Raw genomic sequence first — 22,930 nt, 5'->3', positions numbered from 1 at the left:
ACAAGGTTACTGTATCAGTCATTTTGATTATTCTTTAGAACCCCAAGGCACTTGTTGCCAGATTATCTCACATTGTGTGGCTTGGTCTCTCACCTGGAAATTGGCTGCTTTGGTAAAAAAAAAACTTTTCTTTTTGATTCAGCTAGTTCTTCCATCTGTAAAATGAGTCTCTCAAAAAGAGCTCCTTCTTGGGGAAGAAATGGACATTTTGTTGTTTCGGGGAGGGGTTTTGTTTTTCATTTATTGTCTTTTTCTTTTCTTTTCCCTGTAAGAGTACAGTGAGCCAAGGGCTGACTCAGCTAATAAGATGTTGGAGCCTCTCCTTTTCACTCCTGGAAAAGGTCCCTTGAGTGCATTCTTAAGAACAGTGCAAGCTATGTGGAGAGGGAAGCCCTAAAGAATCCACATTCACTGAGATAAATACTTGCTACAAGAAAGAGCCCCCTTGCCAGCTTTCTTCTTAGATGTTGCCAGTGACCTTCCAGGTGTTCCTGAGCTAGTTGGTCGTTGCAGTCTGGAATTACAACTCCCCCACATTGTCTGCATGCATGAGGTCATATTCTATGTGGTGATAACGGCCTGCTGGACTCTGTGATCACCTTGTTTCTGTTTGTCTTCAGTGACTGGGTCAGGCACCAGTTTCTGAACCCCAGTGGTCAAGCCAAGTTGCCTACAGGGTTTCCCCGGGACAGGGATATATGGAAGATAATAATTGGGTTTTATACAAATAGAATTTGTACTCTTGTGGTACTGAGAACTACACTTGGCCCCTTTATCTAGCAAATATGTCTGTGTGAATCTTACATTGTCATAGTCTGTTTTTTCCTGTGAGATGTCACTCACGTAAACCTGACTACACATACAGGACCTGCTGTGTGCTCATCCAACTCTGCTTGGAACTCTAGGGGGAGCCCCAAGAACTTAGGTGCCATCTAGCTGTATAGAGATAAAACATATATACTTGAAAGGACAAGTAGTTCTCCAGGACACTTCTGTTATCCCTCAAGAGGTCACTATGGACAGGAAATGGTCAAGAAAGGCTTCATGGATACAGTGAGGCTTGAGCCAGGTGTTAGAATAAGGGAAGAATGGGAGAGTACACTAAAGAAGAAAAGCATGGCAAAGGGACAGCAGAAGGGGAGAGAACTAGGATGGAGCAAGAGAGCAGTATGGGAAAGGTAATGGCTCACAGGTCTGGCTTGTGAGTAGGGAGACCAGATTGATTCTCACTCCAGCACATTAGGAAATTCTGGTCATCCCATCAAAGAATTGACTGGAAGAAAACCTGCAACACAAGAAGAGTTCATCACTTACCTTCCTTCTCTTTGGAGAGTAAGACATCTGTATGGAGTTAGTTGATGGGCTTGATAAGGGGTCTGACCCAGTTTAACAGGTCCTGCTGCTAGTAGTCATCGCAGAAACTAGAGGGTCGAAGAGCAGATTGGGGGCCTGTTTCCTCATGGTTAGGATCAGGAAAAGCTTCTGCTATTACTGAAGCATTAACTACACTAGCAAAAATTAATCTAGGCTTCAAAACCACAGCTCACATTCCCCTTGAGCAGGCAAATTCAGCATGGGACATCAGTGATACTTGTAAGCAGACATTAATTCTTATGACTTGCCTTGAAGGAAGTAAAATGAAATATATAGTCTGAAAGGGACCAAAATAGTATTTCAAACTTCATTGTGATTGCTCTTACTTATTAAAAATACAAAATCCTCATTTTAGCATCCTCAAAAAAAAAAAGAAGAAGAATTGACTTAAATTTTAGTGATGTCTCTGAAATCATGGTTAACAGAGAACAGGTAACTGTTGCATTACTGATGCTCCCATGAGATTTAGTTTGCCTTGGTTAATATTAATTTCAGGACTTTCAACTTGAAAATGTCCATTTTCTTAAGCATATATAACAGAAAAAGACCATTTTTTTTTTTCTTGAAGCCTTCTCCAGGGAGAAGATGGTCTTAATCAAAAGCATTGGTCATTTTTATTTAAAAGAATTTATTGAATCTCCAGATACACATGCCACTTTATTTAGTGACTATATTAATACCCATTAATAGTATTTCATAGGGGACCTGGCTAGCTCAGTCAGAAGAGCATGTGGCTCTTGATCTTAGGGTTGTGAATTTGAGCCCCATGTTGGGGGTAGAGATTAGTTAAATAAATAAACTTTAAAAAAAAATAGCATTTCACAAATGTCATTGATACCTTCAGAAAATCTTTTTTAAGACTCCCTTAAGAAGGTCCTATTTCCATAATTTTCATTTTTTATTCATTCAGATATTGTTAAAGGTTATCATTACCTGTATGAATGGGTTTCCGCATTCTAAGAGACCTCCAAAATTTTAATAACCTGTCCAAATACCAAGGGGTCAGGCTGAAAAAGGAGAGAATCTTAGCCACAGTGGATGGAGAATTTAGGGGTATGGAAAATAAGCACCAGTTCTTTATTTTCATACGAATAGCCCTGGCGTTAAACCCAGTGGGATTTAAGCAAGAGAACCAGAAAGCTTCTCTCCAAAAAGCTTTCCTTTCAAGGGTCAAGTTTGCGGCTTGACTCCCCTCCACCATCTGGCACCTTTGACTCATCCATTCCTTCTGGCCCTCACATCCTCATTTCCCACATATCAGCTTTCTGGGAAGGACATATCTCTTGCACCAGTCATGCCACAGCCCTCATCACCCCCTTCTGGACTTAGTCACTGCCTCAGCAAGAGCTGCTCCCTATTCCAGAGACAGGAGCAAGGAGGGGATGCTCGGGCTTAGGGCTATTCCAGAGCGTGGCTTTTGCCCAGGGAACAGAACATGGAGGGCGGATAAGGGGAGCAGGCCCTGAACTCCACCCTGCATGAGGGCCAGTACTCTAACCCCATCTGGCACAGCAGCAGCAGTCTCCGTAGCTAAGTTGAGGACCTGCAGCCATACACTTGCCAACGCTCAGCTCCCGGGCTGCGGCCCCAGTCCCCTCCGAACAAAAAGTGGGCTGTGCTGATTTCAGTTGGGGGATCTGGGCTCACAGTTCTTACTAGATTCGGGGCTCCTCCTGCCTGCTCTGGGTAGCTGGGTGGGGTTGGGAATGGGGATGCAGGATGATGAGCATCCTTAATCCTTCATTGGCAGCATCATGAGATCCTGCTAGAGTTCCAGTCATACTTTGGGGGGGGGGGGGGATTTGTTTGCCTCAGTTTAGCTTCCTACCTACTTCCTCCTGAAGCTGCATTAAATCATTTTCCTCTCCGTTTCAAGGGGCAGACAATGCAGGCTAGTCTTAAGCAGCCCTGAGGACCCCTCACCTTGGTTCTAGATAAAGATGAGCTATGTGGGCTGAGTAGGAGACCAGAAGACTAGCCTTCTTCCTCCTTCCAGAGATGCCTGTTTTGGCCCTGCCTCGTCTACAGCCTTTTGATGATGAGGCTTGGTAGCTGTAGATTGAAATGAGGCAGCTACTTCCTTTGGCTATCCTGGCAGACACTGCCTACTACTTCCAGTGTGTGCACTGTAGAAGGTGGGTGGCCCTGTGGTTAGATGCCGGGGTGGGGGGGGGTGGGGGGTTGGAATCCGCCTCTCTCCCACCCCACCCTCAGGAAGCAGAAGCAGGCAGAAGCTGTCAGAAGCTGCAGGCCTCCCGCACTGATTGGCAATGTTCCTTGTGCTCCAGGTGCTGCTGTTTTTTTAAGAGGAAAAGGAAGAAGACTGCCCAGCGCCACAAGTGACCAGTGCCTCCCAGGAGTCCTCAGGCCCTGGGGACTCTAACTCGATTGCACCTGCAGCTCCTGCCATTTTTCATTGGAAGGGACTCCTCTGTGGGGGAGGGTAGAGATCCAAACCAAAAAGAAGAAAACAGATGCCCCCAGAAGGAGCCAGTGTGGGCAGCCAGGGCCCAATGGGTCAGTGGCCATCCCCGCCTGCCTAAAGCTCTGAGCAGGTCCCAGAGCTGCTGCTCCTCCTCTGCTTGCCCTTGGGGCTGCCTGGTTGACTCTCCTTCCTATTGTTTACAGTGAAGGTGTCATTCACAAAAACTCAAGGACTACTATTCTCTTCCCTCCCCTAGTTTACTCCTGATTCTTGCCCACCCTCAACCCTCTCCAGCATAAAAGCTAGTGAGTTAAAGGCTTTGTCTCCTGAAGGAGCTTAAGAGGCTGGGGGTGCGGCCAAGAAGGCATGGGGAAGATGGCAGGCCTGGGCTGGAGAAGAACCTTCTCCAACTACCAGCTGTGCCTGGCAGTATGGCTTCCCCCTCCTCTGTGCCTGTGCGGCCTCCATCCCCAGCTGGCCACGGGGTGCAGGTCCCTCCCTCCCTTCCTCCTGTGAAGTTACACTGTCGGACACAAGCTGTGAGAAATTTGCAGTCTACTGTCCCTGCGTGTTGGCATTCTTCGCTCTCTCAACAAGCGAACTCTGTTCTCCAGACGGTAGTAGGACAATGCAAATTGTTCTGCGCAAAGGAAACAAAAACTGACTTTATTGCACTTTTAGTTGTTTTTTTTTTTTAAACAAAAAACATGGCAGATGCATATTGTGTCTGGTTATATCGAGAGTTTTACTTTTTTTCTGTTTTGAGGGGGATGGGGCCAGCCAAGCCATTCAGAGAGAACATGGGTCCAGAGGACATTCTCAGTGGAAAAAAGTTGGGTCTGCAGCACCCAGAAGAGAAGAAGCCAAACTCTGTCATTCTGAGTAAGCGCTCAGGTTGGCAAGGAAACATACTTGAATTTTCATTCATCTTCTCAGCTGCTGAAGAATGTCCCTACCAGAGCCTCTTGACCTCATCAGCCTACAGTTTGGACAGCCTAGCTCTCCAGCACTTGGATGAGCCAGCCAAGCCAGACTGTGACCAGGAGAAAGAGATGCTTGACAAAAAAATTGGAAATACCGGTTTCCTCCACTGCCAGGGACTTCCAACTAGATAGCCATGTGACTTCCTTAGTGATTTGGGGGACAAAATTAATGATAAAAGAGCCACCACCATCTTGCCACTAGTGGACAAGAAGAGGAGGAAAGTGAGCCTTTCTTCCGGCTGCCAGAAGAACCTCAGGATTTGGCATCATAGGGCCATGAAATAAAATCAGTATGTACTGTCTGCCCCAGTAGCTGAGGGGTAGCGTTTGGGCTGGCCTGCCTTATCAGAAACCAGGCACCTGCAGCAGGTTCAGGACTGAGCACATGGGGCTGTAGTGAACAGGAGGGTAAGATTGGTTGGTGCCAGAAAATTCCAGGGGAAAGGATACTGAAATGAAAGGTCTGAAATTATCTTCTTAATTGGATATAGACTCCTTCCAAGTAAGATGGCCATGGATCTAGAGCACGTTTTACCCAGTCCACTGTCTGGTTTTACCCAGTCCACCTAATCTACTACGATGAAGGGTCTTGGTTCTTCATGTACTGCTTGGAAAGTCATTAATGTATGGAGTTCATCTTATTGTGCTCAATTTTCATTTGAGTTCAGTGGCTTATGCCAACAGTGACCTCATTCCAGATGTGATAGAGAAGAATCACATCAGGGAACAAGGCCTTGTATCTGGGAGTAGAGAGAGCTGACCATGGAGGACAGTGGCTGGTGACTGAGTCTGGTGGTTTTGGGAACACAGAAATCATTGCCTCTGACTTGAGGTGGAGGGCCATCTTTTGGACTGGAGGATCTGAGGCTACTTTCTGGTAATTGGCATTTCCTGACAAGTCCCTTGATGTATTTCACATGGAGCAGAAATAGCAGCAGTCACATCGATGAGAGTTACTGGGCTTTCCCTGTCCTACTGGGCCTTGGCTAGGAAGTATCACTTTACTGGCTTCAGACCTGCTTAGCTCATGTAAAGATTGTAGTCTTTCCTTTCTTTAAAAGAAATTTTCCTATATACAAAACAGTGGCTGGGAGACACAGCGTCACAGCCCTTTTCCACAAGGATTTTTGAATATTGCTTCTTTGATATTACATAGTGGTTAAGGCACCATCTCAGAAACTTAGAGTTTCACAACTGGCATTTGGACAACTCAAACTTCCCATATAGAAACTTTAATTCCTTATCCCTTGTATAGAAAAAGCCTTGCCTCTCAAAGGAGGGCAAGGGGAAATGGTGACAAAGCCTCTAGCATCCTGGCACTCCATACCCACTAAGTGCCTCCCCACCTCTGCTTCCACAAAAAAGCAAAGGCAGTGACCAGCTTGGCTCAGGGCAAGCCCCCTGCAGCTGGGTTTGTGACTTTTTTTTTTTTTTTTTTGGTCTTAAAATGTTTTTAACAGCTAGCTCTTGAGGGGTTTAAACCTAAGCAGTTATGGGGGGGGGGTCCTTCCTAATGCACTGTTCTTTCTCTGCTCCCCACAAATCTCTTACTAGGTATTTGATTTTCATAACAAAGGGTAATGGTGATTCTTCTAAGGCCATTAGCACTCCAAGGTGGTCCCAGACCCCTTGGATTCTATTGTGATCTTCCTGAAAATTAAGAAGTAAATAAAAAGACTACCTAAGGAATAATTGGGCCATCAGTCCCATCCCCAGCAGCGCATCAGGGCTCCCTTCCTCAGCCCTCTTGCTCTAGTTGCTTAGCACTGTACCTCAGCCAGTCGCCTGAGGCTGGGCACTCCCTCCACCCACCAACACCCCAATCCACTCACTGCAGTTTTTCCAGCTTTCTCCATTTCACAACATGGTGCCTAGGGATCTTTTTCTTTGGGACTGATGCAGTTGCTACTGACCTAGCAGTAAGTACTAACAGCATTTGTTCATTAAAAAAACCCTTACTATATGCTATTAGGAGTTCTCCCGAGCCCTGTGGTCCTTCTGGCATCGCATCTTGAGCAGATTGAAGCAAGCAGGCCAGGCATCCACCCAGGCATAAATGGTCCTTCTTGTATGACCAGAGAATGACCTGTGTCTGTACAGTCAGGCATTGTAAGGGTTGATCACTTGCTGCACACACCCTGGCATTTCCCAGTGATCTCACTCTAGATTACTCTGCAAGAGTGGGGGTGGTGTGCCAGTAGCCAGTGTGCTTTCACGACGGCCTTGATGAACATTCTGGTATATTGAGTCTGTCTAGGAGTAAACAGGGTCTAAGAAGAGTACACTGGTTGACCTCCAGTTAAAGCTCCACTTAACTCTGGAACGCAGGGGCAACAGGAGGCAGCAGAATCCTGGGGTTTTCAGTAGAAGTGCTGATTTGCCTGTTTATCTCTGTGAACTCCAGGTACAAAGAAGCAGCCCCTGCCATTAGCCAGAAGAGGGTCCGTCACCTGTATCTCCCAACTTAGTTCACTGGAAGTCTCCCCTGATGGTGCATATTCACTGTTAGTAACCATCTTTAATGTCAGGAATATGCAGTGATGGTAATAATGTATGTCAGAGTGGTTACTAAAGATCATAGCCTTAACTTTTTTGTATGCAAAAGATACAGTTTATTCCCCATCTAAGTGAGCAAGCACGGCCTGCATTTATAAAAAATAAGTACTTTCATGGCGGCCTAGAAAGCATCTCAAAGGAACTTGATCTTCTGATGCATCTCTCCCAATTCCATATGCCTCCTGTGTGTCCCAGTCACCCCTTCCATTTTCATATTTAAACCAAGTCTCCATCCCCAGTGAATTGCCCTGATACTGTCGTCTCCAGGGTCGGCCACATTAAAGCTAGAGTCACTCAGACTGGGAACTTGCAGCGCTGTCTGGGCAATGTTGCCTTTGCCAGTCCACTGCCACCGTCCCTGCCATTGCCCCCAAGGTGTGCAGATGAAGGAGCCGGGGTAACGAGGCTCTGGATTGGCTGGAACAATCCACATCTGGATTGGCTGTATGAGCAACAGGCACTTGTTTCTGGGGTTCTTGCTTTTGCCAACTCCAGGCCTCCAGGAAAGCCCTGTCTAGAGACTGATGGCCAGTGACTCCCAGTCTTCCCTCTGATGGGTCAGCAGGAATCGAAATAAGATTCTTACAGTTTTGTTATCTTGTTGGGTGGGGGGAGGGGGGAGGGAGAGGGGTGGCTTTGTTTCTGAATACAAAGAAAAGGAAACCATGGCCCTTTTGAGGGTTTGCAGAGTTTAGCCACAACTAAGGAATCTTGGAAGTCTTCGATCAATTAAGCAGTCTTAAAAACATGTTATAACTCCTTTTGCAGGTGAGTAAATGCAAAAGAATAGATTTCTCCATTGTATTCAAAATAGTAAGTAGGTTCCCTGGATATAGACAATAGTAGTTGACAGAGTTCCTCAAAAAGCAACCAGGAAGTCCACTCCAGTATTTGTAGATCAGCTTACAAAGGAAAAAGTGAATGTGTACTCCATATATTTCTAGTTTCATTACCAAACTTGATGTAATCAAGAAACCTCAGTTCTGTGGACAGAATTTTTGTTACTTTCCTCCTCTTTCTCCTCACAATCATTTCCAGTGCCATCACCCTCAAAGTCTGACCAGAGGGTTATCCATGATAATAAGTGGGGGTGCAGTGCACCCATCCCAGTAATACACAGAGGACGGCTGTCCTGACTGCCTCTTCCCTGCAAACCCCTTCGGGCAGGCGAGACATGGTCAGTTTCCTCTGCATGAGCTCCAGACCAAATCCCAGGCCAGCCCTTGCACCGAAAGCTTTTTTAAGAGGCTTGTCAATCTGTTAGGAATGTGTCAGGAGAGATGAGCCATTTCTTTGGGGGGAAATATATTTACAGATGGGTGTGTGTGGTTGCACTTGTATGCCTGTGTGTGTGTGCACGCACGCGTGCATTCTCATCTGTGCGTTTCACTTCCATAAAGACTCACAGCCCAGGCTGCTGGGACCATGTGTTACTGAGTATTCTCAGAAGTAAAGAAATAACAAGTGAGCTTCTCAAATTAGTGTCACAGCAAACTGGCTCTGGGAATGAGCCCCATTTATTGAGCAGAAGAGTAAACAGCAGAAAAGAGATGAAACCAAAAATATAACCCACCCCCCCAATGGAAAGTAATGTTGATTCATCAATTCCCATTGGATATATTACATCCTCTAATTTATTATATTATTTTGTCTGTTTCTTTAATCTTTGCCCATTGTACTTTGAAAAAGATGTTGGGATGTTGATTGCAATTTTTTAAAGACTAGATGATGTATAAATCAGCTGTGGAAATCAGTTTTAATTGCTGTGTGAATGTGTCTGATTATTGTTAAATGCCTTTTTTTTTTAACTTTTTTATTTTAGATATGTGATGTTGTTTCATAAACCCTGGCACTGGTCGCAAAGCTCAGCTGTGAAAATGAAACTTGTAGTATTTTTAAACATGAATGTCAATTTCGAGTGTATTTGAAACGGTTCCTCCAGGAGAGAGATTTGTACACCATTAGGAAACTCCTCTGCAGAGGAAGTAGCCTTCTTTGGAGAAAATGGAAAATGGGTCTTGATATGTTATCTCAGAGTAGCCCATTTCCTAGGGCACCATGGAAAACACAAATGTGATCTTTAAGTATACCTCTTCCCCAATTTGGGGAAGAAAGAACTCAGTTTGCACCCTTTTTGTATGTAAAATAAAATGTCTTACCTTTCTTGACTAATTTTCGTTGGTTGGTTGGTTGGTTGGTCTGGTTTTAATTTTCCCTGGTTCCTTTGTAACTAAGAATCCAATCCAGCTAGGATGAACTCAGATATGACTCAGGGCTCCAATGAATGAAAATGATGCCTGATTCTGTGGTATTCTTGCTTCATTCTTTAGGGTTGAACACCGCTCTCTCTTGTCTGTCACTTTAAATATTCCTGGCAGAACCTGGACACTGATCACTCACATACTGGTCCCTAAATTCCTGTGGTTCTTGAGATCTACTCTGTGGAGCAGCTTTGGAATAGCTTTAAAAATTCTGCTCCACTAACTGAACATCTGTGCAGATGGAGAATAAAACTATGATGTGCAATTATAACATCGTAAGTGTATATATACATATGGCCACAAAACTCTCAATTGGCATGATTGGCCGTTTCCCATTTTTTTGTTACTACTCGATCACTACTTAATGATTTGGTTTTTTCACTGGTAGGTAAGTAAGCAGAAGACCTGTTTTAAGATCATGAGAGAAAAACTTCACACTTAGAACATGTTATCCATCAAGCTTTTTTTTTTTTTTTTTTCCTTTCAAAAGTGGTAGAGGACATACAGAGCAGGCTGCTTTTATGACATCTTGGCATTAGCTCCTCATGTGGAACAGGCTACTCTGAAACCATAGCAGTAAACATTTTTCTCAATGGCTCTGGACAGCATGAGACCAGTTCATGGGGGAAAGAAGCCTGACCAAAAAAATAGTGGGAGTGGGGAGATTGGAAGATGAACTTCGTCAATCCAACAGTTTTACCTAGGAAGAACCTCTGCCAGATTGAAGTGGTCTGGATGAGGTGTGAGGATTAGAAACAGCCAGTGTTATTTGTGTTTATGTGAGAGACCTGTGGAAGCTTTGCAGCCTAGCTCCACTGACCTCAGTGTAAGCAAGGACAAGTCGATGCCAGGGACAATGCATAACCTCAAACTTAGGTCCACATCTCAGAGAACAAATTGCAGGGTTCAACTAATTGAAACAGAGCCATGCCTACCTACAATTTGGGTTGTGAAGACCAAAGTTTTCTATATTAATCTTTGAATATTGGTCTTAAAGACATTTAATGACATCATAGGTGGAAATTTTTGAAAGATGGGTGTAATTTAATTTTTCTGGGTAAGACCCAGCACCAAAGTATATATGTTGTAGACCAGAACAAGTGTGAAAGCATCTGACGACTATCGTCGACCTTGCCGAAGGTTTCTAGAGGAGAGAGACTGAACTTCAGGCCATTTCCATGGCATATATACACACACATATATATATGTAAATTATTTCCCACCTCAGTGTTAACATGATGCTATTGCAATCAATATTTGTTGGACACTTCAGTCTGCAACAGTTCTGGGGGAGATGTACACAAAATAAGTGCAACACCTGCAACACAGTCCGTTGCTCACAAAAAAAGTGGTTACTTGGCAGCGCCTGGGTGGCTCAGTCAGTTCAGATTCCGACTCTTGATTTCAGCTCAGGTCCTGATCTCAGGGTCGTCAGTCCAAGCCCAGTGTTGGGCTCTATGCTGGGTGTGGAGCCTACTTTAAAAATAATAGTAATAATAATGTTAGTTGGGAAAAGAGGTAAAGAAAGGAAGTTAAAAACCAGAGTACACAAGAATAAAGTGTGCATTGACTCCTACATAGAGCAGTAAGCGCAGGAAGGCCAGAGAAAAACAGGTAGTAAACGGACAGGGACAAAGTGGAAAACAAAAGGCTTTGAAGGAAGCTTAGCAAGACAAGCAGAAGGAGCAGTAAGGTCATCTGGGTGAGCAGAAGCGGCCCCACGTGGGACGCCACCACTTACACCCGAGCTGGTGCAGCTCCGGCCTGGCGGGCCCAAGGCGGGAAGCGACGAGCGCCTCCCCCCGCTCCGCCCCAGGGGCAGGCGGGCCGAGGGACAGGCCGCTCGGCACGCTGGGCTTTGGAGTCCCGGCGGGGACCCAATCCGCGCGCTCTGCGGGCGGCGCCGCCGTGCGTGAGCCGCCGCCTGGCGGGGGCCGTGGGCGAGCCGGGGAGCCAATGAGGCCGCCGTAACGTGGCAGCCCCCCGCGAGCCCGCGTCGCCGCCGGCCCGGACGGCAGGCCGAGCCCCGCCCCCCGCGGGGACCTACCACCCGGCGCCGACCCGGAGGGGGGACGCGGGGGCCGCCGCCCGCCAGGAGGCGCGCAGGAGCCCCGGCCCCCCCCGCAGCCGCGCTCGGTGGTGCCGCCGGGACCCACGCCGACGCGGCCCCACCCTCTTCCGGCGCTCGGCTGCCGGGGCCGCGCTCTCGTCGGCCGGTGGATGCTGCGCCTCTCCGAGCGGAACATGAAGGTTCTCTTCGCCGCCGCCCTCGTCGTGGGCTCCGTCTTCTTCTTGCTGTTGCCAGGCCCCTCCACGGCCGACGAGAAGAAGAAGGGGCCCAAAGTCACCGTCAAGGTCCGCGCTCCCCTCCCCGACCTGCCCGGCGAGGCCCACCCCCCGTTGCCCGCGCTCGGGCCTGGGCGCCGGGGTGCGAGGCACTTAGGCCCCGGGGCTCGGCTCGTCCCCGGCTCCCCGCGGCGGCCTCGCGGCGTCCGGGCAGCCCTCTCCGTCCGCCCGGAGAATGCCCGGCCCCCCCGCCGTGAGCCGGAGCGGGCTGACACTGTCCGCCTCGGGGCGGTCTCTGTCGCCGACGCCGTCCAGCCTCTGGGGAGGCGGCGAAGCCTCACGTGTGGCAAACTGTGCATCTTCACTTGGGCCAGATTTTACCCGCTTCCAACTAATTACAAAGCACAGCTGTCCCCTTGGAACTTGCATGACGGGTTTAGACTGCCCTCCTTACGGTTTGGGGGTGCCCACTTCTAGAATCTGCGCTCATGATTTATTTAGACTAAAGGTCGTTTGCTGCCCTGTAGTCTAAAGGAAGTGCAGACAAACGTTTTCTGGGAAGAGGGTCTGGAGCCTTCATTAGATTCTCGTAGGGTTTCTCTGGTCACCACCGAAAGCAGCTTCGGAACCTTTGCTCTCAAAACAGGGCCCAGCTCTCTGCCGTCTTGGCACCTTCCCGGGCCCTCCCTTCCCTGGCAGGACCCCTGTACAAAAGGCAGAGTTTGAAATGGTCTTCTTCCTCAGGTGTACTTCGACCTTCGAATTGGAGATGAAGATATAGGCCGGGTGGTCATCGGTCTCTTTGGAAAGACTGTTCCAAAAACAGTGGATAATTTTGTGGCCTTAGCCACCGGGGAGGTAAGTGGCGAGGGCAGAGGTATTCGGAGGCCCCTGAAGTGAAGCTGGCGAGCAGGGCTGGCAGCAAACTCAAGTGCAGAGCGTGGCCCATCTCTAGCTTGGCGCTCGCAGAGTACCAGCCCCCCGCCGACCCGCAGCTCTGGGAACCTGCTATCACCATTTCTTCGAGGTGTTTCTTTTTTTTTTTTTTTTAAGGTTTTATTTATTTATTCATGAGAGACACAGAGAGAGAGAGAGGCAGAGACACAGGCAGAGGAAAAAGCAGGCTCCATGCAGGGAGCCCGACGCGGGACTTGATCCCGGGACGCCAGGATCACGCCCTGGGCGAAAGGCAGCGCTAAACCACTGAGCCACCCGGGCTGCCCTCTTTGAGGGTTTTTAAACAAAATCCAGAAATATGTGTGGTGAGGTTTTTTTGGAGAAAATTTTTCATTTTTAAGACATTGCAGTAATCAAGGAAACTTGATTACTAGCAAACTAGTTTGTGGCCTATGCACCAGAACTTTCTCTTAAAGCTAAGGGGCCCAGAGCTCCGCAGACTTTAAAGAAACAGGAGTGCCCTGCTTAAGAAACTTTGTATTCCTCTTAACTCTAGAAAACAAACTGGTGGTTGCCAGAGGGGAGGGCTGGGGATGGGGTGAACAGGTGAAGGGGGATTAAGAGCACACTTACCATGAGGAGCACTGGGTAACGTTAGAATTGTTGAATCACTATATTGTGAAACTAATAACACTGTTAACTGCACTGGAATTAGAATAAAAAATTATCAAAGAAAAAAAAAACCCTGTATTCCAACTTTGCAGTGACTCAGCAGGTAACTTTTTATTGGTTTTTGGTCTGCTTTCTTGCATTCCTTTGTTTAGTTTTTTTTTAAGATTTTATTTGAGAGAGCAAGCGAGCACACAGAGGCAGGGGAGAAGCAGGCTCCCACTGAGCAGGGGATCAATCCCAGGACCCTGAGATGGTGACCTGAGCCAAAGGCAGATGCACCCAGGCGCCCCAACATCTGGGGGTTTTTTTGTTTTTTGTTTTTAGATTGTTATTTATTTTCTCATGAGAGAGAGAGAGAAGCAGAGGGAGAAGCAGGCTCCATGCAGGGAGCCTGACATGGGACTTGATCCCAGGTCTCCAGGATCAGGCCCTGGGCTGAAGACGGCGCTAAACCGCTGAGCCACCCGGGCTCCCCAACATCTGTTCTTATGAAGAGAAAACGAGAAAAGCATAAGTGGGGAAAGGTGGAGGCATGTGAAATAGAATTGTATAAAGATAATGTGCAGTCTTAGCCTTTCCTGGGCCTGTGGGCTCCCTGCCTGGCCTGCAGTAACTGCTCACTCAGTAGCATGTGGAATGAGAGATCTGGTCAGCAGTAGTGTCTCTTCTGTGAGCAGGAGCTAGGGACTGGGCTCTTGCAGGGAGCTTATATCTGCAGATACATAATATCTGCATGGTGCCTCATGCCACCTCTCACCTTCTCATTCTCTTTTCTAGAAAGGATTTGGCTACAAAGACAGCAAATTCCATCGTGTGATCAAGGACTTCATGATCCAGGGTGGAGACTTTACCCGAGGAGATGGCACTGGAGGTAACCTCAGGTCCCCTGGGCAGAAGGGTCTGTTAGTGCAGCCTCCAGGCTGGGAGGTGTGGGCCGTGTTGGGCAGACCGGGCTTCCTGCTCACCCAGTTCCACTGGGGTCAGGACTGGCACCCACATGCGGACTGGCTGCATCTTTCTTTGTATAGGGACCCCAGGACAAAGGAGAGGAGAGTGGTGAGGGGTCATGTGGCTCTCACCCAGCTGGCAGGCCTCCTGCTCAGGGCCTACAGCCTTGGTGACTTTTCTTGAGGTACCCCCTGGGGGATGGGGAGGCTAAGTGAAACACCTGGGTCACGATTCTGGGTCAGGCTGTCCTTGGGTTGTTTACCCTGAGGGTGGGAGGAACCAGAGGAAGACCACATGAAAGCTATAGAGCAGTACAGAACATAGGTGATGGCCTTTGGCAGTAATGCCCGAGAGAGACAGAGCAGACATAATAGAACTAGCACTGTGTGCACGGGGTCAGACACAGTGGGCAAACCTGCCATCTCTGTGCTTTGTGACCTCAGGCAAGTGAGTCCTCTCAGTATCTGTTTCCCCCTGTATAGAGTAAGAGTGGGAGGAGTTGGGGTGCTGCATGGTAGGTGGCTGGCATATGGTACGTCTGCCACTGTGGAGGTGCCAGCAAGCAGAGGAGTCCTTTCGGGCCAAGCTGATCAGGAAGTGGCCTTGTGAATGTGAGGGAAGATTTGAGCAAGGTTCTGGCCCAGGAGAATTTGGGCAAAGAGGCAGGACTAAGGTGAACACAGCTCTGTTCTGTGGCAGGAGCGTGGCTGAAGGTGGGGTCTGTAGGTGGAGGGAGAGCACCCACCACACTGCGGGCCGAGAGAGGTAGGCTCTGGCTAGACCTGGGAACCTGGGCTTTGTCCTATGTGGAGGGAGGATCCACGGAGGACTGGAATGGGAGGAAGACCCAGGCGCAGAGGGGTCTGAGGGAAGATCATGAGGCAGTTTTCCTATGTATAAAATGCTCGTGACGGTTGTCTGGCAGGCACTGTTCCTACTCTGAGCATTAGTTGTTTCTGCAGTGAGAGTGGCAGACGCTCTCTAGATATCTAGATAGATAATGCAGTGGGAACCACGTGGACAGTGTGCAAGGGAAAGGCCAAAAGACTAACTGAAGTCTGGAGGGAAAGATGATGAAATACACTGAACTTAAAATGAAGAGTTCTCCATTTGAGTTTGGAACTCCTTATGTGTGTTGGGAGGGTGATCGGACCCAAGATGGAGATGTGGGGTCTTCTGGAGAGTGGCAGTAACTGAAATCCTGCTGTCATTGGAGATTTACAAAGAGGTCTCTCTCCTCGGAGACACTCTTAGCCAGCACTCAAGCCAGGAGTCTCTGCAGAGGGTCGGGTTGCTCCCTGGCCTGGCCCTGAGATGCCCCCACCAGCGTCTAGCAATTCTTGGGTTTAGCCTTCCCCACCTGCTGCATAGTCAGAAATGCCTCCCTGATGAGCAGCCATCCAGGACAGCTTCCCAAGCTGGGTCCATTCTCTGGAACCACAGGCTGAAAATAGGTACACTGGGGAAGAAAAGGGGTTTCATACACAAATAAGTTCTAAAGGTGTTGCGTAAAACAAAATGAGACTCGTTACTGGGTTTCTCCAGGGCCCGTAGTAGCTAATGTGCATGGTGTGAATCTCCCGAGAGGGGACAGGGAAAAAGAAGGGGGCAGGATTTCTCCTGGAAGCAGCTCTGGAGACTTAGGTGAGGATCTCTGAAATGACTCAGACCCCTCGCGGATAGACACACCACACACATCAACAACTAGCTTTTATTTTATGTTCATTGGTAAAAGGCTCTTAATTATCCAGAACCCAAATGGCAGCCTCTCCCTACTCATCTGTCTTCTGTGCTGTTACGAAGAAAAACTGGTCAACTATAGCTGTCCTCCTTTTCTGGAGAGTTCCTACCTCCTCTGTGTCTCTGCGTCTGCAGATACCAAAGTATCTCAGTTTCTGTGGCAGAACTCTCAGGCCATAGCCAAGGGTAACTGTTGATCTACGCCTTATTTAAAATCCACTAAACTGTATTCTCAAAGTAATCGGGTGAGCTGTTCACTAAATCAGCGGGGCATAAGGCCAGGCTGGGTCTGTCAGCACAGTTTGGCTCCTAGACCAGAGGGTAGGAAGGGGACAGCTTTTGTCTTTATAAGCTGCTGCAGCCTGGCATCGAAGACAGGTTCAGTCCCTGGAATCCTCACCCCAAAGATCTGCTTGGTTTGGGCCAACCCAGCTCCCTGACCTACTCTTTCTTCCCAGGAAAGAGCATCTATGGTGAACGCTTCCCTGATGAGAACTTCAAGCTGAAACACTATGGGCCTGGCTGGGTGAGCATGGCCAATGCAGGCAAAGACACCAACGGCTCCCAGTTCTTTATCACGACGGTTAAGACTGCCTGGCTAGATGGCAAGCACGTGGTGTTCGGCAAAGTTTTGGAAGGCATGGTGAGTTTGGGGGGCAAGGGCTAAACCTGGGCAACTTTCACCCCACAGCAAGGATGCCACATATTTTACCCCTTTCCCAGAAGGGAACCCACAGATTCCCACCAGTGTTCATATGTACAGACCTGGTACATATTCAGAACTACCCAATTTCTCTGCCCCCAAGTTCTTGATTCTTCCGGCCCCGAGGCCTGTTGAGGCTGCGCAGGTGCAGGAGCCTCCATGTCACAACTTGGTGCTCTGCTGGCAGCTCCCCCCCCCCCCCCAAGTTGAGCAGGACACAGCCAAACATGACGTCCCTGAGAAGATACTTGGTACCCAGTCCCCAGCCACCCTCTTCCCCTGGGCCTTAGCTCAGAGGATCAAAACTTTTGCATCCTCCCTTCAGAGCTGGGCTCTCCCTGGCTAGGATTCCCTGAGGGTTTTGCTTGCCTCACAGTTGCATGCTGTTGGTCACATGGGGTTCTCAGCCTTCCCAGCCATATTCCGGGGCCTTTCTCCCTTGAGGGGTGGCCCTCCTGCCTCACTTTGCTGTACCCCGCTGCCTCCCTTCCCAGGAGGTAGTACGGAAGGTGGAGAGCACAAAAACAGACAGCCGGGACAAGCCCCTGAAGGATGTGACGATCGCAGACTGTGGCAAGATTGAGGTGGAGAAGCCCTTCGCCATCGCCAAGGAGTAGAGCCCCAGGGACCGCTTTCCCTTTGAGCCACCATCTGCGAGTCCCTGTCGCCTTCCCATGGGTGAGGACGGCCCGCCACAGGGCACCGTGCTGCGGGGCCCTGGTGCTGGCATCTGACGGAGCGGACCCCTCCCCTCACATTCCATAGGCCAGCGGCCTGGTTTTGTAACAAACTCAAACTCCTACCAATGCTGACCAATTAAAAAAAAAAAACGGTGGGTTTTTTATAACCAGTGTGTGGGCTGGGTTCTTGGGCCTGCAACACCTGCTCTAGTTTGTCCCAGCCTCTGGGACTCCTGGGGTGGAGGGGTGGGTAGCTGTCCTCGTTTTCCCCAGATACCAACTCTGCTCTAGCTTCTAACCCTTGCCAACACAGAGCCTCAACCTTTGAGTGTCCCCCGCCCACTTCTGGTGAAGGTGAAAAAATCTGCCTCCACCTTTCACAGCCTACCTCTAAATTGACTTCTCCCTTTATTCCTTATTCCCCATTGTCCGTGCCCTGGCACCTGGGGTGCCTAAGTCCTGGGTCTGGGCCAAGGGGGATGCAGCCTCTTCTGACCGGGAGGCACATAGAATGAAGCACGTGCCTGTCCTGACAGGCAACCCATAGGCCTCTTGGCTGGTCAGGGCATCAGGGCAAAGGAGCAGTTTGAAAAGGAACCTCTGGCTGAGCTTTAGCTGGCCTGTTGGTGAAGCCATAGAGACCCTGGAGCACGCCATTCACCACCACGTTGGGCAGAGGCTCTGTAGGACAGGGAAGAAAAAACAGGAGGAAGGGGTAGGGTACTGGAAAGGAAGACAAGAGGTAGGGGGCGCTAGCCTCTGGCCTGCAGTTCCTTGAGCTCCGGAGCCCATAAGCTCAGCCCTCTCCTCAGGAACAGAAGCCCCTGCTAAGGCCACCCTAAATGAGGCTTTGGCATTCCCCAGTCACATTGCTCACATTAGCTTGGTAAAGCCAGGCTGGTGAGGAGCGGAAACCAGGGAAGACCATGCCTGCTGCTGCTTTTTTTTTTTTTTTTCATGCCTGCTTCTTGAAGGAGAATACAAAGCAGGCTACAGGAGCAACAGGACAGGTGTGGCTGCAAAGGCTGGCAGTGGACATGAGATGCTGCCTGCAAGTCCTGAACTGAAAATGGCACATTCACCTCCAACTCCCACCCTAATACCTAGGCCCTATAGATGGGTTATAGGTCAGAGGCACCCCCTCACCTGGGGATGGACTGCAAATGTAGGGATCCATGCGGAAGCTGATGACAGGCTGGTGGTGCAGCTGCGAGCTAAAAGGGAAGAGTCCGGAACAGTGAGGGTGAGGTGGGCCAGGAGTCTCCTGTCTGGTAGAGACTAGGGATTGGGCTCACTAAGCATCCAAAAGGGGGAAAATGAGTGGGAACTGGGTTCAGGAGGCACCAACAGAAACTGAGCCGGTGGGGATGCCAGGCAGCAGCAGGCCCGCCTCCTGGCACCTGGCCACTAGGGGGCAGCAGGAGGGGGGCGGGGGCTCGGACTTGCCTGCTGTCGTTTGGCAGGAACTCCCCCAGGGCTCTGAAAAAGAGGAGACCCGCTGTGAGCTGTGGTCCGGGTGGGGGGTGGGGTGAGGGGAGGCACGCGAGCGAGGAAGAGGTGGAGACAGGCAAACCCAGCGCTTCACCTCCCAGGGGACCACTGCTTCTATTTGTAACCAGCTCAGTTCCGGAGGTGGCTGGGGAAACCAAGACTGTCCAGAAAAGAGCCCCTCAACCCCAGCCAAGAAGTCTAATGAGGGAGGTCACAGAGAAGAACCAGGCTAGTGCCTGGCCAACGGAAGAAAACGGGCTTGGCCTCTAAAACCTTTCCTTACCCGCTTGCTGTAGAGACCTCCTGCTCCCCAAGACTGGGGCCCCTCTCTCTTGCCTCGCCATGACCCCCAAAGGAGCTCACCCCCAGCTGCTGGCCTTAGGGTCTGTGGGGAAGTGCCGAAGATTCAGGAATTCTAGAAACTCCTTGGGGACATCCTGGTTCAGGTACACGACGCCCTGGAGAGATCAGAGGGAACCTGTAATCAGACCCAGCTGGGTAGCGTACAGTGCAAAATGGAAATGTGAGGCCCTCCCAAAAGGATTAAGAATTTCAAGAGAGAGCACTGAACCAAGCCTGGCGGCCTTCTGAGCACTGGGCCCTGGATGACTGCGTGGGTTGTAAGCCCAGGACGCCAACCTGCTCTGCAATGGGGCAGCGCTGGGTGGGGAAGGGGGGGAGGATCCCCACCTAAATCCTCATCACTGAGGGTAGCACAGGCTCCCACCCTTGAGGAATGAGAACCGCCTGCCTCCGTGTTCCCTCCTCTCGTCCTACATACACAGAGTTGGCCTCTGGACCCATTACTGTTCAGAAAGTTGAGGCTTGGGGTAGTAAAGAGCATGTTCAAAATGTGGGTCCCCTTCACTCCCTGCCCCCACACCCCTCTGCCTGGCCCACACCTCTGGTCCAGCAGGCTGGGCGGCAACAGACTGAGCCCCACACACACCTGGATATAGGCCTCCAGGCCCTGGCGCCGCTGCTCCAATCCTCTGGCCCTCCAGTTAGGCAGGCGTTTTGAGGGGAAGTCGGGCACCTTGTACAGTTTCTTGATCTGCCGGGAGGTTGCGGCGGTGCCGTCACAGCCTCCTCACAGAGCCCTCAAGCTCCCTGCACCCTAGAGTCTCTCCCAGCCCCCCCCCCCCCCCCCCCGCAGGCCCTACCCTGGGGCGGACCCTAGTGAGTGACGGTTGGGACCCGCGAAGGAGACCGCAGCCCCCACTTCCACCCCCAGGCGCCCGGGGGCCGGCGGGCCACGCGCTGGCATCGACAGTACCGGCTGGCCCTGCTCCTCTGCGTGCCCCTGCAGCCCGCAGGGAGGTCTGTGCCCAGGCCCGGAGCCCTCCCGGGGCTGCGGCGGCAATGGATGAGGCTGGGCCCAGTCTGTGCGTCTCCCGGGGGCCGGGCGGGGGCCGGGCGGTCGGTCGGCGGCGCAGCCTCACCCGCTTGTGCAGCGCGTGGAACTCGCTGTAGCGCCTCTGCACGGTGTGCCTGCGCCCGCGGCACAGCACCTCCACCCGGAACACCTGGCGGGCGCGGGCGGGCGGCCGGGTGCGCGTGAGGCCCCGCGGGAGGCCCCGCGCCCGCCCTCCCGCAGTCGGAGGCCAACCTCGGGGCACCCTCCCATGCTCCCCGCACGCTCGCGACCCCGCGAGGACGGCCCCGCCCCTCTGCTCCGGCCCCTCGTGAGCCCGACGGCCGTGCACGGAGCCGGCAATCCCGGCGGGCGGTCTCAGGGCTGCCTGACCCGCCGCGCCCACAGGCCCCAGCCCGGGAGCGGGATCCCCTCTGCGCCTGGCGGGGGCAGTCCCGCGGGTCCCGCACCCCTTCCCATCCGGTGTCCCCGCTCACCATGTGGCCTTTCTCTGGGCTCGGCCTGGGATCCTCGGCCTCGGGTCCCACCGACGGGATGTGAACCTCCAGCATCCGCACCCCGGCTCCAGCCCCCAAGCCCTCCGAGCGAGGCTCCCAGCAGGACCTCTCCCAGCTGGGACCGCAGACCCCGGCGGGCCCGCAGCCCCGCCCCCGGCCGGCCCCGCCCCCGGGCCCCGCCCCCAGCCGGCCGGGTCCCGGGCGTGCCCTCGCGCCGCCGGGGCCTGCGGGGGGCAGATTAGGCCGCGCGCGGGGGGCGGGGTGGAGCTCCGCCCCTGGAGCCTCGTGGGCCGCCGGGGGACCCTTGGGCCGACCGCCGTCCGTTCGTCGACACTTACTGAGAACGCAGATGAGCCCAAATCTCGGCCACTCTCTTGAGCTCCCAGGGAGGACTAGGGTCGGTGGGCGCTGGGCAGGAAGGGGGGGGCCAGACCTCAGCGCCCGCCCTGGGGACCACCAAGGATGTTCTTTGCGTTCGCACAGCCTTCCCGGGAACAGGCTGCCCCCATCCCCTTCCCTCCACCTTTCACCTGGACCCTGGGAGCGCGGCCACGCCTGGGGAGGGCGTGGCCATCTGGCTCTGAGGCCGCCTCGCCCAGCATCCACAAGCCCCTTCATTTCTTTCTTTCTTTCTTTTTTTTTTTTCCATCCCTTCATTTACCTTTCAGCTCCAACCTGCTTCAGGTCCAGTTTGGCGGGAAGAAGCAGTTTAGGGACCTGGGCTCTGCGTTGGGGGTCAGATAGCTTGGATTTCCTGAACCATGTAGACCTGTTCGCACCTGCAGAATTGGGATAACAGGTTCCCTCAGGAGAGCGTCTGAAAATTGAGATGATGCCTGGTGAGCCCTCGGCAGAGCAGGTGTTAGAAGATGGCAGCTTGTGGGCTTGTCCTGGAGCCAGAGGTGGGCGGGGGCCGCGTACAGGGCAAGAGCAGGGGAAGAGAGACTGTGGGAGATGGAACTGGGCTGTTCTTGCCCACCCCTCCGGGCAGGGCCTTTCTGGGTATGGGGGCGGGGTTTCATCCAGAACCCTCTCGCCCCTCTGCTCTCCCAGTGAGCCCCTGCACTTCAGCCGTAAGGGAGCTGTCCCATCCAGCAGAGCACCTGTCTAGGGGTAGCAGCTGCTGATTGGAGGACCACTGACTCACCTCCTCCCCTGCTAGTGCAGAGGTGCTTCTGAACTGGAGCAGAAACTCTCCCCACCCCTCCATCCCCTACCCCACTCTGCTCCCAGAGAGAAGCTGAGAAGATGAACCCAAAGAGGGCAAGCAGGTCTCACCAATACTATGTCCCACACTTTCTTCCCCCAAAATCCATCTCACAAGAGCCCCAGAATCAGGAAGCTGAAATTTCCCACAAGGGAAACGACCCACTATGAACAGAAGTGCTGGGGTTTCATTTCTTCCCTTGCACTTTAAAGCCCCATTGCTCAGAAACCCTGTTCTCCTTATCTACTGACGTAGTCCTCTCCCAGGACCGTCAGGCCTCCAAACTTCTTGGTCATCTACCCTAAGGACTCCCCTCTGTCCCTGTTCCTACCACCCAGAAAACTGCTACATCTCTGAATGGATCTTGTCTTTCCTTGCCTCTCTCTCTCATACAAGGTCCATTCTCTAACTATAGCACAGACCACCATAAAGGCATTGCTTTAAAACTTCAGAAGGCTTCCCGTTGCCCTGAGAACAAAACCCACTCTCCCCACCACAATCTGAAGAGCTCTAAGTGACCCAGCCTGGCTACCACCTCTCATCTCATTTCCTCTCCTTCCCCTTCTGTACCAGGCTCCAGCCGCAGTGACCTTCTAGTTCTTCAAACCCCACAAGCATTCTCCTGCCTCAGGGCCTCTGTGCTTGCTGTTTTCTCTTTCTGGAACACTCTTCCCTCTTTACCCGGTGGGCTTAGCCTAAAATTTCCAATTTGTAGCCTAAAACCTCCTCAAAAATGGGACGCCTGGGTGCCTCAGTAGTTGAGTATCTGCCTTCGGCTCAGGTTGTGATCTCAGGGTCCTGGGATAGAGTCCTGCATTGGGCTCCCTGCAGGGAG

The 22,930-nt window shown here is 51.5% G+C and overlaps 3 protein-coding genes and 1 long non-coding RNA gene across 44 annotated transcripts in view; 2 read left to right on the top strand and 2 right to left on the bottom strand.

Moving 5' to 3' along the window:
- Window positions 1–9,853, top strand: part of CSNK1G1 (casein kinase 1 gamma 1) — a 169,850-nt gene extending 159,997 nt beyond the window's left edge. For 12 of the 36 annotated variants that reach the window (XM_049104188.1, XM_025472524.3, XM_025472529.3 and 9 more), the window contains one exon: window positions 3,663–9,510. In XM_049104188.1, coding sequence (XP_048960145.1) covers window positions 3,663–3,717 — 55 coding nt within the window. In that variant the 3' untranslated portion in view covers window positions 3,718–9,510. Of the gene's footprint in view, window positions 1–3,250; window positions 3,510–3,662; window positions 9,511–9,668 lie in introns of those variants that run through there. The other 24 variants (XM_049104183.1, XM_049104176.1, XM_025472514.3 and 21 more) reach the window with 8 other exon arrangements.
- LOC125754039 (uncharacterized) lies at window positions 6,277–11,429 on the bottom strand. The gene is made up of 2 exons (XR_007407289.1): window positions 11,341–11,429; window positions 6,277–11,075 (listed from the first exon to the last, which is right to left on the bottom strand). It is a non-coding gene; the product is annotated as an uncharacterized LOC125754039 (long non-coding RNA).
- Window positions 11,430–11,724: 295 nt separating this feature from the next.
- Window positions 11,725–17,692, top strand: PPIB (peptidylprolyl isomerase B). The gene is made up of 5 exons (XM_025472535.3): window positions 11,725–11,954; window positions 12,630–12,743; window positions 14,232–14,325; window positions 16,601–16,785; window positions 17,340–17,692. The coding sequence occupies exons 1-5, from the start codon at window positions 11,820–11,822 to the stop codon at window positions 17,460–17,462; spliced, it is 651 nt and encodes a 216-aa protein (XP_025328320.1). The 5' UTR covers window positions 11,725–11,819; the 3' UTR covers window positions 17,463–17,692.
- On the bottom strand, window positions 16,100–21,030 carry SNX22 (sorting nexin 22). 6 transcript variants are annotated; one of them, XM_025472536.3, is made up of 7 exons: window positions 20,868–21,025; window positions 20,459–20,542; window positions 19,966–20,070; window positions 19,380–19,474; window positions 18,972–19,004; window positions 18,672–18,739; window positions 17,917–18,248 (listed from the first exon to the last, which is right to left on the bottom strand). In XM_025472536.3, the coding sequence occupies exons 1-7, from the start codon at window positions 20,940–20,942 to the stop codon at window positions 18,094–18,096; spliced, it is 615 nt and encodes a 204-aa protein (XP_025328321.1). In that variant the 5' UTR covers window positions 20,943–21,025; the 3' UTR covers window positions 17,917–18,093. The 6 variants fall into 6 exon arrangements, with proteins under 6 accessions (XP_035564753.1, XP_025328321.1, XP_025328323.1 ...); XM_025472538.3 differs by having other exon boundaries at window positions 17,917–18,206; window positions 20,868–21,023; XM_035708860.2 differs by lacking the exon at window positions 20,459–20,542 and having other exon boundaries at window positions 16,100–18,206; window positions 20,868–21,011.
- Between the last annotated feature and the right edge of the window lie 1,900 nt (window positions 21,031–22,930).

This window comes from Canis lupus, chromosome 30, assembly GCF_003254725.2.
Source record: "Canis lupus dingo isolate Sandy chromosome 30, ASM325472v2, whole genome shotgun sequence".
In the NCBI taxonomy this organism is placed as follows: domain Eukaryota; kingdom Metazoa; phylum Chordata; class Mammalia; order Carnivora; family Canidae; genus Canis; species Canis lupus.
This window is presented reverse-complemented; position numbering and strand designations above follow the sequence as displayed.

Coding starts and splice junctions, on each gene's coding strand:
- PPIB (XM_025472535.3), top strand. CDS start 11,820: ATGCTGCGCCTCTCCGAGCGGAACATGAAGGTTCTCTTCGCCGCCGCC. Junction 11,955..12,629: donor GGCCCAAAGTCACCGTCAAG/GTCCGCGCTCCC, acceptor CTTCTTCCTCAG/GTGTACTTCGACCTTCGAAT. Junction 12,744..14,231: donor TGGCCTTAGCCACCGGGGAG/GTAAGTGGCGAG, acceptor TCTCTTTTCTAG/AAAGGATTTGGCTACAAAGA.
- SNX22 (XM_025472536.3), bottom strand. CDS start 20,942: ATGCTGGAGGTTCACATCCCGTCGGTGGGACCCGAGGCCGAGGATCCC. Junction 19,475..19,965: donor GCCTGGAGGCCTATATCCAG/GTGTGTGTGGGG, acceptor TGATCTCTCCAG/GGCGTCGTGTACCTGAACCA. Junction 18,740..18,971: donor TTCCTGCCAAACGACAGCAG/GCAAGTCCGAGC, acceptor CTTCCCTTTTAG/CTCGCAGCTGCACCACCAGC.